The sequence below is a fragment of the Catharus ustulatus genome, chromosome 6 (assembly GCF_009819885.2).
Source record: "Catharus ustulatus isolate bCatUst1 chromosome 6, bCatUst1.pri.v2, whole genome shotgun sequence".
In the NCBI taxonomy this organism is placed as follows: domain Eukaryota; kingdom Metazoa; phylum Chordata; class Aves; order Passeriformes; family Turdidae; genus Catharus; species Catharus ustulatus.
In genome coordinates, this window is record NC_046226.1 from 5,803,112 (window position 1) to 5,820,775 (window position 17,664).

The 17,664-nt window shown below is 41.0% G+C and overlaps 1 protein-coding gene across 4 annotated transcripts in view; it reads left to right on the forward strand.

The window, feature by feature from the left end:
• The first annotated feature begins 827 nt into the window (after positions 1-827).
• Positions 828-17,664, forward strand: part of PPM1A (protein phosphatase, Mg2+/Mn2+ dependent 1A) — a 34,669-nt gene continuing 17,832 nt past the window's right edge. For all 4 annotated transcript variants that reach the window (XM_033061521.2, XM_033061520.2, XM_033061519.2 and 1 more), the window contains exons 1-3: positions 828-1,043; positions 14,947-15,798; positions 17,504-17,621. In XM_033061521.2, the coding sequence (XP_032917412.1) occupies positions 14,965-15,798; positions 17,504-17,621 (952 nt within the window). In that variant the 5' untranslated portion in view covers positions 828-1,043; positions 14,947-14,964. The remainder of the gene's footprint in view (positions 1,044-14,946; positions 15,799-17,503; positions 17,622-17,664) is intronic.

Consider the following 17,664-nt stretch of genomic DNA (forward strand, 5'->3'; position numbering starts at 1 on the left):
ACTGGATATGGCACTCAGGGCCATGCTCTGGTTGACATGGTGGTGTTGGGTCATAGGCTGGACTCAATGATCCCAGAAATCTTTTCCAACCTAAATTATTCTGTGATTCAGAGAGACGAGGCTGATCCCACCAGCGCCTCGGGACCCACTGTGCGCTCCATCGTTCTCAGGTGGGCTGAGCTGCTGCCGCCACCGCACCGACACCACGATCCGGATTGGAACGAGAACAGGACCGCGATGGGGATTCGGATCAAGATTCGGATCCAGATTTGGCTGGAGGTTGGGCTCGCCATTGGGATGGGGACGGGGAACACCCGACCCCGCTGTCGCGCCAGCCGCACCCCCTCAGGGGCAGGGGCGGGGCCGATGACGTCACCGCCCCGCGCGGCGCGGCGCGGGACCCGGGGCGGAGGGTGATGTAATACCCGTAACGGCCCCGCTCCGGCCGACATCCGGGTACCCTGCCGGGGTGCTGCTTTTTTTTTTTTTTCCGCCTTTTTTATTTTTTTTTCTCTTTCCTTTTTTCCACCCGAAAATCTCAATTTGTCGTTTTTTTGGGGACGTTTCAATTATTTGATTTTTTTTTTTTTTTTTTTTGACCGGGGAAGGAGACGGCGAGGAGGGAAAGGGCGCGGGGGCGCGCGCGCGCGCTCCCGCCTCCCCTCCCCTGCGGCGTGCGCGCCTGCGCAGAGGGGCGGCGGCGGCAGCGCAGTGCGAGTGTGTCCGTGTGTCCGCCCGTCCGTCCGTCCGTCCGTCCGTCCGCGGCCGGCGCTCCGCGCGGCGCTGCGCGGGTGGGCGCGGAGCAGCTCGGGCGGGGGACGGGGACGGGGGGGGGGCCGGCGGCGGCGGGGGCGAGATGAGCGCTGGGCTCCCCCTGGGCACAGAGCCGCCCTGTGAATGAGCTGAGGCGAGGCCGCCAGCCGGGTGCCCCCCTCCTTCTCCTCCTCCTCCTCCTCGTCCCCCCCTCCTTCCCCTTCTCCCCCGCGCACCGCCGGGAGCGCGGCCCTGCCCGCACAGCCGGCGCCGACGCCGCGGCCGGGGGGGTAAGTGGCGCTGCGCAGTGCGGGGCCGGGGCGGGGTGAGGGGGCGGCGGGGCCGGGGCGCTGCGGGGCCCGGGGCCTGTAAACAACCGGGGGCGGCGGAGCGTGGGAGCCCGGCGCCATCCCCGGCGGCACAGCCGGGAGCGGGTCGGGCGGCCGCGGGGAAAGGAGGGAGATGGATGGGAAATGGAATGGGGAGGGGGGAGCGATCCCGCTGGGATGGCGCTGCCCGGAGCCCCCTGCGCAGCCCCTGCATTGCAGGCGCCTGCTGAGGGTGGGGGTGTCCCCGCAGCCCCCCGGGCACGGCGGGAGGAGGGCGAGCAGCGGGGTCTGGGCCTGGCGCAGGTAGGAGCAGCAGCTTTCCCTTTCTCCCTGCCCCCTCCTTTCCTCGCCCAGAGTTCATTTCATAAAGGCTATAAACAGCCTCCTCTCCCATCGCCACCCAAACGCTCGGGGCACGGCGCTGACTGGGAGGGGGGGGAAAAAAAACCCCAAAAAACAACACGCATCTATTTATAAAGCACCCCACCCTGACGAGGGTCGGAGCATCAAGCGCTCCCCAAATAGTGACATTGTGATGCAGCGGCGGCTTTCACTCGCCAACGCCTTTCGGGCGTTTAAAGTTTGTGAGAGATTTCGGTGCCTTTGAAAACAATGTCGTGAGCAAAGGTTGCGCTGACGATCTGTGATCCGTCACAGCGTGCGTGGTAAAAGTCCGTGGAAGAAAATGCTGTTCTCAGTGAGAAAGTTGTGCGGTGATGTGCTGGGTAATTGGGCTTGCGTGTGAAATGCCAGAGGTTCCGAGCATACGTCTGGCCTTTCTGTTACATTAGGATTGAGTTCTCGTCCTGTGATACAACATTAAGACAGGCTGGAGGTTGATAGTTTCAGGCGAATTGATTTTGCAGACATCTGTTCGATATTGTTTTTGTATTTGTTTGGTACGATTAAAATGTTTCTTAGTGTTGCCATGTGGATGGCAAAATTTTGTGGTTACAGAACTAATGTTTACGTTTACAGTAGCACTTGGGAAGAACTGAATTTTTTTCAGCAGTAGCTTCTGCTAAATGGGAAAGTGCTGGGCATTGGGCTGGCCTCTCTGGTAACCTTAAGGTTTAAGTTCCTTAAGGTATTTCATCCAAAGGAAATTTATTTTTTTTAAGCAGAAGGTAGTTTTTAGATCACGAGAGCAGTAGCTGGAAAGAAGGTAGGTGATAAGTTTTCCTTGGATTGTGATATTTAGCATCAGAGTAAGCAGAATCAATTTATAAAGTAGAAGTTCTAAGTTGTGATTCTAGGAAATTAATTTCCAAATATGAGCCCTTGTAGCACTTTCCTGAGCTGTTTCAGTGATTAGGAGGCTGAAGCAGGTTTTGTGATGTACTGGTGGAATTAAGGCTGGATGGCTGCTGTTACTCAGGACCCCGAGTGAGTTGCCAAATGATCAAGAATTGTGTAATTTCTAACCACATTTCTTCTCTGATAGCTTTGCATCTGTTGCTATTCATAGTTTCTTCTGTGAATAACATCAGAGGAAACGTGGGCCAGGGAAGTTTTGCACTCTCCCTATCCAATCACAGTAGTGTTCAAAGGGAAGATGTTAAAGGACAGCAGCTTGGATGGGTGCACCAGCATTAGCTTCTCCTGAAATTTTCACTCCCAGGCCTTTCTGGGTCTCCCTTTTATACATGAGACTGGCTAAAAGACTTGCTGATGCATTTTGAGAGTTATTAATGTTTTCCTCGCAGAGATCTCTGTTAAAATCCTCAGATAACGTGGAGAGAGTGTCCTCTCACTCTCTGCTGCCATAGCCGTGTTTTTCTCATAGCAGGGCCTAGTTCTGGTTTACAGGTTTAGTCCTCTGCTTGGTGGTTGTCAGGTAAATCTCTCCCCTGAAGGTACAGTAGAAAACTATTCCTGTTTTCCAAGTGTTTCCTTAACTGTCTATAGGTATGCTTGGGATACTTTTGTTGAAAGCAGGGAGAGATGGAAATGCCAATTGACTGGCGAAGCTTGCAGGTCTAAACAAGCAGAACTCGCTCACAGCAATTTGAATTAAAGCAGAATACTAAAAAGTTGTTGGTTTGTTGTTTTTTTTTTTCCCTATAAAATCGAGCTGGTTGCTTCTTATCTGGAGTGCAGCTTATACAGTGGGGTTGAGTCATTCTTGCTGAGATAGCATTTTGAGAACTGTTGTTAAAATGCTTAGATATTTAACTCTGGCACAGTATAATTTGCAAACTTATGTAACTCGTATGTTTTTGAATGCAGCTGTCAATAAGAGATCTTATTGCACTTTTTGTTTTTAGTGATACTAGGAAACATAAAGCAGCTGCTTTTACAAGATGACCTAAATAGAAATAATTTAAGAATAGCACATTTCTTACTAAAATGTTGGCATTGCTGTTGGCTTAATTTTTACGTGTTCAGGTCTATTCTGATGTACAAAATACTTACGTAATTGGCTAAGCAGAACGGCATTGCAATTAAGTAATGGAATGATGCAGGTTGTGCTAATAAATAAACAAGTTTTAGAAAGGGAAGTACTGTAAAATAACTGTTTTCCTTTTGCCTCTGCAAACCAGAGACTTTTTAAAAGACTTGAATAGTAATAATGTTTAAAGTCAAGACAATAGTGGTTTATCATATTTAAACCTGAGCCAAACTGCATTTATTCTTACTATAGCGTGTGGACCTTTGTAATTTTTCTTCTTTTCTCATAAATCATACTTGACTTTCAGTTTTTTATTAAAAAAAAAAAATTGACGTATCATCTGTTTATTTCTAAATGATACAACTTGTAGTCTCATTTGTTCTTTTGGAAATTAATCTCTTTCTGGATAATACTTGGTTGCTGAGCTCTTAATGATCTCTGTAGTTTTAATCACATGATCCAAAATTCAGTTTAGAATACTAGGATAAGAAATAAACTTCTGTAACATTTACACATGCTTTACTACAATCCTCTTCGTTGAATGAATGGCAAATGCAAAGTATCAAATCTGTGTATACAATATGTAATCCCTGAAAAAATGACAGTCTTCTTAAGATATTTAGAAGATCCAGGGAATGTGCATAAATGTACATTTTATGGCATTTTATGTACATTCCATTCACCAGAGCTAAAAAATATTTTTGAAGGAGGATTCATGTATTTGAACCATGATGTAGTTCTCATCACAATGGAGATAACATTTTGTAGCTTCTTTATGTTGCTCTCTCTGTGAAGGAATAATTTAGCATTTATTAAGATTTAATATTTCTAGAGTAAATCACTTAAGACTGGGAAGAATGTGTAGACCAAGGGAATTGTAATCAGGGCAGGAGGAGAAAGCAAGTGTGATAGCATGGGAGTGAATAGGCTGATTTTTGTTCCTGGGTAGAGGCAGTAACCACTGAGTGTTACTGGTGTTAAACCACTGGTGCAAGGTCTACCTTTCTGTGTTTGTCTGCTAAACTCTGCTCTGTGTTAAACCACATACTGAGTTACAGATTTCTGTCAAGTTGCTATCTTTTTTCTTTTTTATTTTGTTTGTGTTTAAACACAAATAGCAGTACAATTCACTAATGGATATTTCAGCTGCCTGTTGGAGTCTACAGAAGGGAGTGTGTTTATAAATACATGAAACAGTTGCTCAGATTTTTTTTTAACAGCTCTTCTCAAAAGGTGTTTATATGTGACCAAAACAACAGAATAAAAACTTCTTTCACTCACAGTTGCAATGAAGTACACTTCTACCATTTAGAGTGTAAACTTTATAGCAGTATATATCTATGTGTATCAAAAGAGCATCTAAGTGTGCTACAAAGGAAAAAGCAAAACTGGCTAACCATGTTTCAAAATTGAAATGTAGAGAAATGCAGTTTACAGAGAGAGGAAAAAGTACATTAGCCTCTTCATTGCTAACAGGTTAGTTCTCAAAACTAAGAATATTTTAGTAGATAAAAAGGTCTCTGAAGTCTTCTAAGATAATAATTTACAAACCCAACAAACTCAAGTGTAATATGACTTGTATTTTGATAGCTGCAGTTTAAATAAAGCAAAGCACTTCAGTGTGCTTGTGGTGATACGCCACGTGCAGCTGAATTATGTGGGGCTACTCAGATTTGTGATGTTGCTCTCATCTTAAATGCCTTGCTGGATTGTGACCTAGAGAACGAAATGTGCTCTCATGTTTGGGTCTCAGCTGTAACTTGAAGGATTTTCTGTATCTTGTGTGTGCAATTTATTTTTATTGCACTCTCTCCTTGTCATCTGAAATTCAAATGGTAACCTGTATTCTTCCTGACCATATATCATAGCTATTTGTCCATTAAGTTCTGTGGTATTTTCTCCTTAGAAATACTCTAAAATGCAGTAGCCACGAGAACTGTGTAAACTGTGCCTGAGCTCTTTGTGTTTGGGGATGAGTTTAAGGAATTCTCCAACTGTTAAGTAAAACCCAGTCTTTGGAAAGGAGTGCAGAATGTGGAAAAATGTGGGCGGTTAAGCAGCTAACATTAAATTGTAGGAAAATTTAATGAAGAAAGAATCAGTTGCTGTCAGTAAATAATTTTCTAGTTCCCTCAGTCAATTACAGTAAGTATTTGGACAGACCTTTGTTAAAAATCAACTGCTGCTGCTCTCTGTAAAAAACCATTCTGAGACTGCAGAGCAAGGCCCTGTAGGCTTAGGAGATGATGGCATTAGCACTGCTTTGATTTTTGAGGAACAGGTGAATCCGACAATGTCCTCATGAAGTGACCAGAATGTTTAGAGCTGTCATGAATTCTGGTTTGGAGTGAGAGGAGCACCTTTACTGCCTGGTTTACCATGGGCAAATCACCTCTTTGCTGGTAGTGATAGAAGTGAACTTGGCAATCAGTGTCCCCTCAGGGAAAAACCTTCTGTCCTGAAAGCTTCTGTCTGCATAAAAGGCTAAGAACAATAGGGTTGTTTTCTTCATTGGTTTCTTTTTTATAGTTTTATGTAGTCTTAGATGAAAAATCTATTTTATTGCAGCAGTCATCCTCTGTCCTTGTTCTTTTAATGAGACAGGAATGCTGGGGACGTGAGGGCGAAATAGCTTTGTAAATAAAAGCTCTGTGTGTGTACAAATGAGCAAACTCCAGCTTTTCCTAAGCTTTGAGGATTTGACTTCCAGGTCTTAATGTGCTTCTGGCATAGTTCTGATGTCATTTCCTTGCAAGCAAAGCCAGGTTACAGCTGTAACTTCAGAACATTTCCTATTTTATTGCCATTTTATTCCCGTGTGTAGTCATCGGGTTTCAAGTCTCCCCTGCATGCTGGTTTTCCTATATCCTCACCAGAGCAGTGTTAATGTTGCTGAGATTAGAGCCCCACAAATGTTTTCATGTAAAGAGAAGGGTCTGGGAAATTGCTTGTGTATTATTTCATAATATTGAGTGCTTGACTAAACAGGAAGTTTTGGGGCCTTCATGCAAACATCATCTTCTAATTATTGGGCACTCGCATACTGGTTGTGTTTTCTCCAAATAGTTTATTTTTATTTTTCTCCCAAGCTCTAGCTGTATAAACTTTATTTTCACTTTGCTGCCATATTGGTAAAATAAACTGGTTTCATTCTGCCGTATTGTTAAAATAAATTGCTCATAAGATAAACCATAAACAGTTGACTGGTGCTTCTTGTTGAAGTTAGGAAGATCTGAAGTTAGAAAGTTTTAAATTAGTTTTTAAAAGGAACATTGACATTGATGAGCAGCTAGAAACACAGAGGAGAAATTAAAGAGCAGGTAGAGGGATGATTCCATGTATTCAGTTTTCTTAAAATATACATGACTGTATTAACTAAATTTTTATGATGCTTGTGGTGAGATTATCAGTGCAACAATACAACAGAGGGAAGGTGGGGTTCTGTAAGAATTTGTACACATTACCACAGGCAACAAACAGTATCAGCTTTTAAAAATGGCAGTTTCCTGAACTGAGAGTGCCTGTGAGAGTGTAAATTTTTTCCCATATTTCAGGAATAGTTCAGTTAATACAGTTGCTGTTTTGTCAATTTTTAAATTATTGTTATTCAAGCCTCCCTTTGTTTTTGAAGTCTCAGTGGGACCTTTTTCCATGGAACATCTTTTTCCTGGTTTATTTTAACACTTTGCTAAAATACTGACAGAAACAAATTGGCAGTAGCTTGACTTCACTCCTGTTGCATTTGAACAACCAGAGCAGACATGGACAAAAGCCATTCTGAGGCTCTTTACCCAATATCTGCACTCTTTTGGGCAGGGCAGGATGGCCCAGGACTCCCCAGTTGTCTTAATTTTTCTGGATAGTTTTAGCTGAACTTGATTTAAAAAGGTAAATGCTTTCTGTTTGTTTAGATTTGTTTTTTTCCTTTGACACAGAAGTGGCAGTGGAATTATGTGAACCTTCCTCGAAATAAAATATTCCTCTATGAATCTTTAACTTTTTTTTTGTGTGGCAGGTATTGTTTAATTGGTTAAATTGACAGTGAATGAAGATATTGAGGCTTCAAGCTATAAATAAGAGATCAAAAAAGGAAATTTAAAGAAAAGGAGGGGTTTAGCTATTTGAATTATTTGATATGTTCAGATTCTTTCACTCCAAGTGGCTTGTACTCAAGTAAGAATTTTTAGTTAGGCCCACAATGTTCAGGAGTGGGGAGATGATCTGCTGTGATGAGAAATGACAGTGGCAGAGCACTTGTGGTATTACAAATACTGGAAAAAAATTGTAATTCAACTTTTATGACTTACTATAGCTCCATTCATCTGGGTTGTCTCTTTCTGTTTCCTTTTCACCCATGTTTTCTTTGTGGTGAGACTTGCTGTGTGGAGTTCTGTTGGAATGGCACTGTGTATTCCTTCTGTCATGAGCAGCTTGGTTGGAATCCTTAAATTCACTTCTTTGCCTTGCTCTTTCAAAAAATTTGAATCTTATTGCATCTCATTGATGCATAAACTGAAGCAAGGCCTTTCTTTCTCCCAAGTTCTGTCTACACAGACTGCAGCTTCCTTGGATCTTCTAGTTCTTTTTTTCTGCTGCTTTCAATGGGACTCTGAATTTTGGCTGGAGCCTGCAGGAATTTCTGCACTATTACCAAAGCAGTTGTCTAAGCTTTTTGTCTAAAATGGGTGCCTTTTGTTTATCTTCCAACACTTCTAAGTAAGAAATCTTTGCAAAATGAAGTATAACCAGAAAGGTGCTGAACTCAGCACCAGCATGGGCATGTTTTCTGCTTATTCATGCTTTCAAGCAAGGACCTTGGTGTTTTAATTCTCATGCTGTTCAGACAGCAGCACATGAATTTATGCAGAGCTACCTCATTGATTTTCATAGTTGTTCTTTGTGCCATTTTGGTTGTCTACATAGTTTTTCATAGTGATTGGGCTGCTCTTTGATGCTGCTGTGGTTTTTTCTCTTATGCCTTCACACTTCTTATTCTGCCTGGGCCAAGAAATACTCACTTAATCATGTTCTGAGGGTGCCAGTCTTGTTAGGGTCCTGATGAGTGACTGGCATTCCTGGATGTAAGTTTTATCTCCTCTCAGAATCAGTGTAGTAATTTTTCATTCCCAGCAGTGGTGTTGGTGACTCTGGAAAGAACTGAGTTTCTTCCATAAAATGACCAGACTGCAAAATTACCTCCATAAAGAAATCTTGAAACTACATCACCATCTTTCAAACTTCTGAAGGAACAATTTGTTAGAGGTGAATTATCTATTTCAATGTCCAGGGCTTCCTTTTGCAAAAATCAGATTGCACATGTCTGCTGGAGAGAGTTTGAACCTCAGCCAAAATACACTCATACTGAGAGGCTTCTCATTTAACCTTGGAACAGGTTGAGTTGTCTGCAGGAAAAGTAGGTAGGAGCAGAAAATAATGTTTTAAGAAGAAGCTGAAACATGTTATTGGAGGAAGGGTGTTAACTTAGAAATGGTTACCTTCTGTGTACCAGAAGGCTTTAATAATCCTCTCCTAAATCCTACCTGCCCTGCCATACACACCACGTGGGATAAAACTTTTATTTTGCTACTTAGTACAGGGAAGCATTTGGAAAGGCTGTCAACTCCTAGCAAGGAGAAGGGATTTTAAGCAGAAGTTATGTTTTAAAAAAACAGCTCTCCAAACAGCTTGGCTCAGTGAAATGGCAGTGCCTGTGGACCAGCTATTAAGAGGTCAGAGCTCATAGGTGTTTGTATCAGAGGTGCAATGATTTGGTATTTTCTGCTGTGCTGTGAAGTTGTAATAGCCATCACTGTTGCATATTAATTACTGGGAGAGAGGGAGGGTAAGTTGGAGAAGTTTGGAACAGTTCATATTTCCTTCATACACACAGAGTTGTTAACTTACTTCCTCTGTTTCTTGTTTTGTTTTGTTTTTGTCTGCCACAAACCATACCTCCTACATCTGTCCTAAACCAAAAGTTCTTCATGTTACTAGAAATTTTCTTACCCATACGGGTAGTTTATATTCTTCCTTTTGCAGTTGTCTTGCTGAAATATAACACAGACTAGAGCTGCATCCCCAAAAAGCAAATGTTCTGGTGGGGAGATGGTGGGTTAGTCTGTGTTTGTTGAAATAGCCCCACTTCTGTCTTTTATTTCTTTTCCTTCTTTTTCATAAACAGTTCATGTCTCCTAGCTAACCATGTGTCTGTGTCTGAAAGTACACATTCAGAAACATCAACTGTAATTTTTTGGTGTTTTATTGATGTTTCAAACTCTGAGTGCCAGAACTCAGTCATATAGCCTCCAATAGTTTTTAAATAGTTTCATTGGCAAGAAGCTTTTTCATGACTTCATTCAGCCCATGACTGTGGTGTAATTATGTCTCCTCATCTGCGTGTTCTGTTTTATTTTAGTCATTCTTCCGATCCCTGGGATGTTCTCTGACATGTTGTTTGTTAAAATTAATTGATTTGGGGCATCCAGTATGTACTGTCAGTTTTTCATTCAAGAGGCTGTAACTTCTGAAAATGTTTCCACGTTTACACCATTACATGCTGTCTGCTACTGCATGCAGCCTGCTTGAGGCAGAGGGAAAAGAGCTGCAGATGAGGCTGGAGCTGAAGTGAACAAACACCCCTTTTTCTAGGCAGCAGCAGTCTGTGTAATTTGGTGACTTGCTCTGTGTCCTGTAGTTCAAGTAAAGGTTGTAATCTTTCTCTGTGGCCCTCATTACAACACACGGGGTGTAATGTCACTGAGAGAATTGTTCCAGGAAATTGGAGTGTGGGGGCATTTCTCAGCTTAGAACAAGTGCCTGTGACTTCAGTGTGGTTCATGTAAGCAGCTTATCCTCCTGGAATGAATACAACTTGGGCATTGTTTAAAAAGGATTATTAATTTACATATTGTTCAAGTGAAAGTTTCAGATGGGGGTGGTTAGTTTTCTTGGACAAAATGATCAAATCTTTGTTCAAATTCTTGGGAAAATAAATTTGTATTTCTGTAGGGGTATGTGATATTGCATTAACTGTCCTTTGTGAATAATTTAGGGCTTATCTTCATTTGAATCTTCAGCAAATGAACAAGCAAATAGCAAAACAGTGAAAATTTATTCTCCTGTGTAGCAGAAAGCATTACAGTTGTGCTGCCTGGATAGCACAATTTGAGGAACAAATGAAGGGGCAAAGAGATTTCATGCATTCCAGTGATGTATCTGTGGTTGTCCATGGCTGTCCATGGCCTGGTATACTAATTACCCTCTTTTTTCTTTGCCACTCTGTTCTCCAGTTGCATCTACTTTCAAGGAGTTTAGCTACTGACTCTTTGGCATGCTCCATTCATTAGTTCAGTTTTGTTTCTAATGCTGCAGTCCTTTGAATTTTGGCACTCTTGTGTTTTATCCAAGATTTTGTTATTTGTGTTGATTTTTCTAGGCCGTGTACAGTATTCTTACTTTTCTGTCTGCAAACTGCAACTTGAGTTTTCTGTGCACTTGCTGGGGAGGCTGTCCTTCAGTTTGACCTCCACAAAATCAGTGCTTCAGAAATGATGGTTAAAATGCACTTGTAGATGCAGAGATGGACCCCCTGCATATTCATTTCTGTTCATGGGGGTCCATTTACACATCTAGCTTTGTTCAGATCCCTGTCTGTTCCTCAGAGCCAAAATCCAGAAATTTTGATTGCAGAAAGCTCTGTTAGGACCTAAAACTAGTGGAAGTCAGTGATCCAAGAATCATATTAGATTAAAATTGGAGCTTGCTTGGCTGATGGCTTTGCATTTGTAGCACCAGATGATGTGTGAGAGTCACCATTTATGAAGAAAATGTTGCACTTCTGACCTTTTTACAAGGCACCACCCGTACAGTACTGGTCAGAATCGTCCTTCTTTAAGGAAAAAAAAAAGGTGGTGCATGTTTACCAATAAACTTCATGATTAAAGTACCTTTTCTCTTACTTTGCCTTGAAGAGGAAGAATATTTGTTTCCTTCAGTACATATGTGCATCCTTCAAGCATCCCAAAAATTGAGACTTCCAGAGTAGAGGACTGGTTGTCTCATGCCATGATGCTGCAGTTTTCTGACGTGATTGTAGAAATGTGTGACTGGATTAAGATAGTAAAATTATTTGGAGAATAAAACAAATTATTAAGAGGAGACTAAAACAAATTATTAAGAGGAGCCCATCATAAAATGAGGGGTCCTCTTAAGAAAGATGACTAAAGACAAAGATAAGCTGAGTTAAGCCATGTTCAGGATCTGTTTTATGTATTGCATGCATTGCATGCAGTCTGTTCTGGATCTGTTTTTACATAACAAAGTCATGCTGTAACTTGGGCACTTGCATTGCTATAGGTTAATCAGATTTGCATACAGAGTTATGTGCTTAACCAAAGGTGTCATTCCAACTCAGTCACTGTAGTGCACAAAGCACCTCATCAAAGAATGACAAATGTGCTCATAATTTCGGTAGACACTGGTGTGTGAAAGATGTTTCCATAGATATGGGCTCAAAAACAGGTCTAAAAGATATTTTAGTAGGAAGGAGGCATGGCTTTCTTATGTCAGCATTTCTCTGTGTCTGTCCATCCCTTCTTGTAAAACTAAGATTCTTTTTGTTCATAGCTAAGACTCTTGAAATTCTTCAAGTTTTAACTACACATTAAGGGTTTTAGGGGAGAAGTAACAGGTAACTGAATTTTTTTTGAATGAGAATTGAAATTCTGGAAAAATCCTAAAGGTCAGGCACATTCATCCTATCCACAGGTTAACAATGCTTTTTCTGCAGAGACAGTGAGGGTTTTGAAAACCTGACCTATTCTCCTGCAGGTTTAGACTGCTATTCTGGTGAAAGTCTGGTTAGCTGGAGTGTGACAGGAAGACAACTGCAGTCTCTTATTGCAGTTTTCAAAGGGGGATCACTTCATGCTGTGGGCAATTTCTGAAGTTGTTCCATGGCCACATTGTTGTTTTCCTTTTGCCCAGGTGTATTCTCATCCATGGTGGGCAACTCTCACCCCTGAAGAATCCTGGATCAACATCTCACCTACAAAGCTTAGTTTAAAAGACCACCAGCTTTCAGGTTGTCTTCCAGGGAGGGAAAAGGCAATTTGGTATTTAAATGGAGAGTGATTTGTTAACTTAGAAGGTGTGTTAGCAGTTCTGTAGTTGTTAGAACTTCACACAGACTGTCTGTAGATATTTCTAATTTACGTGGCAAATTATTGAGCAGTACAGTTTACAAAGCACAGCTCTGAATGTTGTGTACATACTAAAGTGAGAGATCAGAAGAAAAATGACCCTTTTTAGTCCAATTTTTGACAGTGTTTGTGGTCAGTGTAACTGTATCCTGTTCTTAATGTTTTTCTGTTTTATTTTAAATATAGCAATAATGTCAAATACTTCACAAACGTATATTTACCAGGGCATTTTTTGCTTTTTGAGCTCTAAATTAAGGTGAAAAAGTTGAATATCTGCATTCTATTTAACGATCTCCTCAACAAAGAGAGCATTCAGTGTTAAACTCTGCTCCTATCATAAAATGAATAAAAAGTATTATTCAGCAAAATAATTCCCCATGTGATTTATAGCAACATTCTGTAATTATTTTGATCACTCTGACTTCACTGGAGTTGTATGTGAAGATAAAAAAGTCTTAAGTCGTATTTTTTTCCTAGCAACTGCAGTAATGTGAACCTCCTGCCTGTACTTGGGACACAAGACACATCCTGCACACTGTTTTGTTGGTTAGTTACAGCTTGCTTGGGCATCAGTATTATGTGTTCACTTAAGAGAGAGAAGTCCAGAGCAGGGTTTGGGGTGAGGGGAAGCAGAGGTGAATCACTGCTGCCATCCCCATACAGCTGAAGTATGTGTTTTGTTTTTTGTTAACAAAGCATGTGAGCCAAAGAGTGCATAACCAGTCCCTGTGCCTCACATTTGAATCACTGTTGTGGTGAGATCAAATATAAACATTCCTTGACTGTTTATTCTAACACAGATGTTTCAGAAAGGTTGACAGTGGTTGGAAGAGACAGTGTGAAGAGCTTTGGATGTGTGGTGTCACCAATGGCTGATGCTGTATTGCAATAAAAGCATGTTACAGAAAGGTGATGTCACTTACAAAACTGGTCAGATATATTCCATGGTCAAGTTTAACATTTCTAAAATCCCTGGTGTACTGATTTTTCTGCTAGTGCAGCTGTCAGTTGGGGTCTCAGGTAAAATCTATTTCTGAGGTTCTTTTCACAGCTAATTTTTGTCCACAGTCTTCAAATAGTAAAGCACATAGTTTTGTTCCATTACTTTGTATTGTATAACCGTGATTTTCAGATTCTTTGATGCTTCCCAAGACATAATTTGCAAGTATGTAAAATGTGTGACCTATTTTGTACGATTTTTTAATAATGAGTGCACAAATAGAGTGATGTGGATTAGAAGGGTGGGTTGGATGGTTAGGGTGTGAAAGCCATGAAGATAAACCAGTCAGTTTACACTGGCTGCAAGTAGAACTCTTATTCTGTTGAGCATGAATATTTGCTGCATCACATCCCAAGGAGGAGAGGGTGTGCAGTGTATGGGTCTGGCTTGAACCTTGATTCACACAAGAGTATACAACACGTGTGATTTTACTTCCAAACAGATTTCATCAGACTTGTCAGGGGCAGTTGTCTTTCAGTGAAGCATGAATACATGAGGGTTTTAAGTAAATCTGCAGCACAGACATCTGAGAAGCTGCTGCGTAATTTAACCGAAAATCTAAGGATGAGCTTTCACAAGATGGCTGAGCCAAACTAATGGCTTGCTGCTGCCCAAAGGGACAGCTGCTCTGTTCCTTCCCAGGCCTGCTGCTAGTTTACCCAGTGTTGCTTTTTCCTTTATGCAGACTCTGGCATCATCTTGGTCATTCTTACAATTTATCTGTTTAAAAAACACCCAAATAACAACTGAACCAAAAAAACCTTGAAACCCCCTTCTTGAAAAAAAAAACAAACCCTAATCAGTTTGCTTTCATTTCTTCATCACTCCCAGAAAAGCAGTGTTAGCAGGAATTTGTGGCCAGCAGGTAGGGATCTAGGGAATGCCAGTGTCCTGGAAACATTGAACTCTTTCATGGCTCAGTAGCTGCAGGGAACAGCCATTCAGATGTGTGCCAGCTAACAAGTCCTCTTTGAAACTGGTTTCATACATAGTTCTATTAAAGGCTTTTGTCAAAACCATGAATGACAGTGAATACAAATTTTTCAAGTAAAACAGCTGAAAATATGAAAAGTGCAGTTCAGCTAGTCGTGTCCTGGTTTAAATTAGATGAAAGCAATTCATATTTGACTGGAGACACAGAAATCAGCTTTATAGCTTTGTGTTTTGGTCATCTTAACTTTACTTGTACCATTATTTAATATCTTCCAACAGGATTTTTAAATGAGATGTTTAAGAAATACCTTAATAATCCTTTTTTTTTCTCCTTTGTAGAACTGAAGGGAGGTCACCATGGGAGCATTTTTAGACAAGCCAAAGATGGAGAAGCATAATGCCCAGGGGCAGGGGAACGGGCTGCGTTACGGTCTGAGCAGTATGCAAGGCTGGCGTGTGGAAATGGAGGATGCGCACACGGCTGTGATCGGTTTGCCAAATGGACTTGATGGATGGTCCTTTTTTGCTGTCTATGATGGGCACGCTGGATCACAGGTTGCCAAGTACTGCTGTGAGCATTTATTAGATCACATCACGAGCAACCAGGATTTTAAAGGGCCAGATGGGCCACCATCTGTGGAAAGTGTAAAGTGCGGCATCAGAACAGGTTTCCTGCAAATTGATGAACACATGAGAGTCATCTCTGAGAAGAAGCATGGTGCAGACAGAAGTGGGTCAACAGCTGTGGGTGTCATGATTTCTCCCCAACACACATACTTCATCAACTGTGGAGACTCCAGAGGTTTGCTCTGTCGAAACAGGAAGGTTCACTTCTTCACACAGGATCACAAACCAAGTAACCCCCTGGAGAAGGAGCGTATACAGAATGCAGGTGGCTCTGTAATGATTCAGCGTGTGAATGGCTCCCTTGCTGTTTCAAGGGCACTTGGGGACTTTGATTACAAATGTGTCCATGGGAAAGGTCCTACAGAACAGCTGGTCTCACCCGAGCCTGAAGTTTATGAGATTGAGAGATCAGAAGAAGATGATCAGTTCATCATCCTGGCTTGCGATGGAATCTGGGATGTTATGGGAAATGAAGAGCTGTGTGACTTTGTAAGATCCAGACTTGAAGTCACTGATGACCTTGAGAAAGTTTGCAATGAGATAGTTGACACCTGCTTGTACAAGGTAGCCAGACTTGAGAGAAGGAGTTTACTGTGTTTTCACTATTAGAAGTTTATGAACAAGTTATTATTAACTTTGCTTCCAGTCTATAAATATTCAATGGTTTATGGTAACATGACTTTGACAGTGATGACCATGTCTGCTAGAAGAATGGTGACAGAGGGGAAAGGAACACACAGCAGAAACAATGTTTTTCTGGCTGGTTTTGGTTAATTAAGAGGTTATAATCATGTACAGATACACTGTGATCAGTGGAAAAGTAGAAGCTGATGGGAATTTATGGGGAAGCTAAAGACAGTAACTACCCTTTTCTGTTTCATAGCATACTTTACAAAACCTTTACTCTTAAGACTTAATCAGGCTAGAGAGTATTTTCCCCCTTCCTGATGTTCCCGTGCTTTCTTGGGCACATAGTAGTAACATTACTGTCATATTTACATCAAGATAAATGCAGAAGCAATGAACCTTATCTTCATATTTTCAAGACCTCACTTCCTAAGTTAGTTTTTATTTTGGTTTAATTGCTGTATTTTTTATTCATTGTTACGTGATACAGCTCAAAGAAGAAGATGAGACTGTTAGGTTTAACAAAACTATGTAACTTTGTCTGCATTAACTTTGTATTAATAAGTTGCAGTGTGATGCAGTTACTGAGTTTCATAGCTTGATACTTATTTTGCAAAGACAAACTGGAAGTCATAGAGTAAGAAAGGTAACATTTTTCTAAACACAACATCCCTGTTCTTCCCACATGGCTAACAGAATCATTGTTTCCCATCTGGAAAATTGTCATTGCTTTCCAACATCTTGGCAAATTGTCAGTGGTTGTATTTTTGTTTACATTTTTTTTGTTTGGTAATCCTAAAAACAAATACCAGGGAAGGAACAGTGGCTTGTGGATGCTGTAAGCTTTGAAGGATCCAACTGTCAGCACATCCCATATACTGTTGTTCTGCACACTGGCTTGTTCTTGATCTGGCTGACATCAATGGAGTTAATTAGTGTTAAAAGTTAAGCCTATGGATGAATGTTTGTAGCCAAAGCACAGGGGTATTGAAAGTAAACCAAACAGTTACTTTGCATAAGCAAAATGTGTTTGTATTTTTAAATATTCAAGTATTGGGGTTCCTTTATTTGGGGTTTTAAATGTAAACATTTTTTTGCAAAGACCTGGGTATCTTACAGCTGGTTTTCTAACAAATTATCTCATTTGCAACTTTTTTTGTTTTAAATGAAGAGGAGAAGGAAAAAAATCTAATAGCTGTGATTTTTGGTGGAAGCACTGTCTGAATTCAGCACCTTCCTGATGAGTGCTTTTGAGCAGTAATGGTTTTGTTCACCCATTCAGCTGTTTTCCCCAAGTGCTTGGATGGTACTTAAAACAAGATGGAACACAACTTAGTAATTATATATCACTCATTACTAATGTCAGTTTTTAGATGACAATGGGATGTGTGGAGCTGGCTCCATGTAGTCTTCAGACCATAAAAGAGGAAAAAAAACCAATGACTTAAAGTTGTACTGAATGAATGGGTCTGGAATTCTCTAAGGGGTTCAGAGAGCTGAATTCTATTAATAATATTAATCCATATAATGAAAGTTGGATTCTGATACCATACAATTTGTGAATTTCTGTGTTTAAAATGCTTTGATGTGTGTTTAGCCTGGTGTGTATACATTTCTCAAATAATTTTTTCTTTTCCACCAGGGAAGTCGAGACAACATGAGTGTGATATTGATCTGTTTTCCGAATGCACCAAAGGTATCGCCAGAGGCGGTGAAAAGAGAGGCAGAATTGGACAAGTACCTGGAAAGCAGAGTAGAAGGTGGATCATTTAAAAAAAAATAAGTAACTTTGTTTCTAAACAG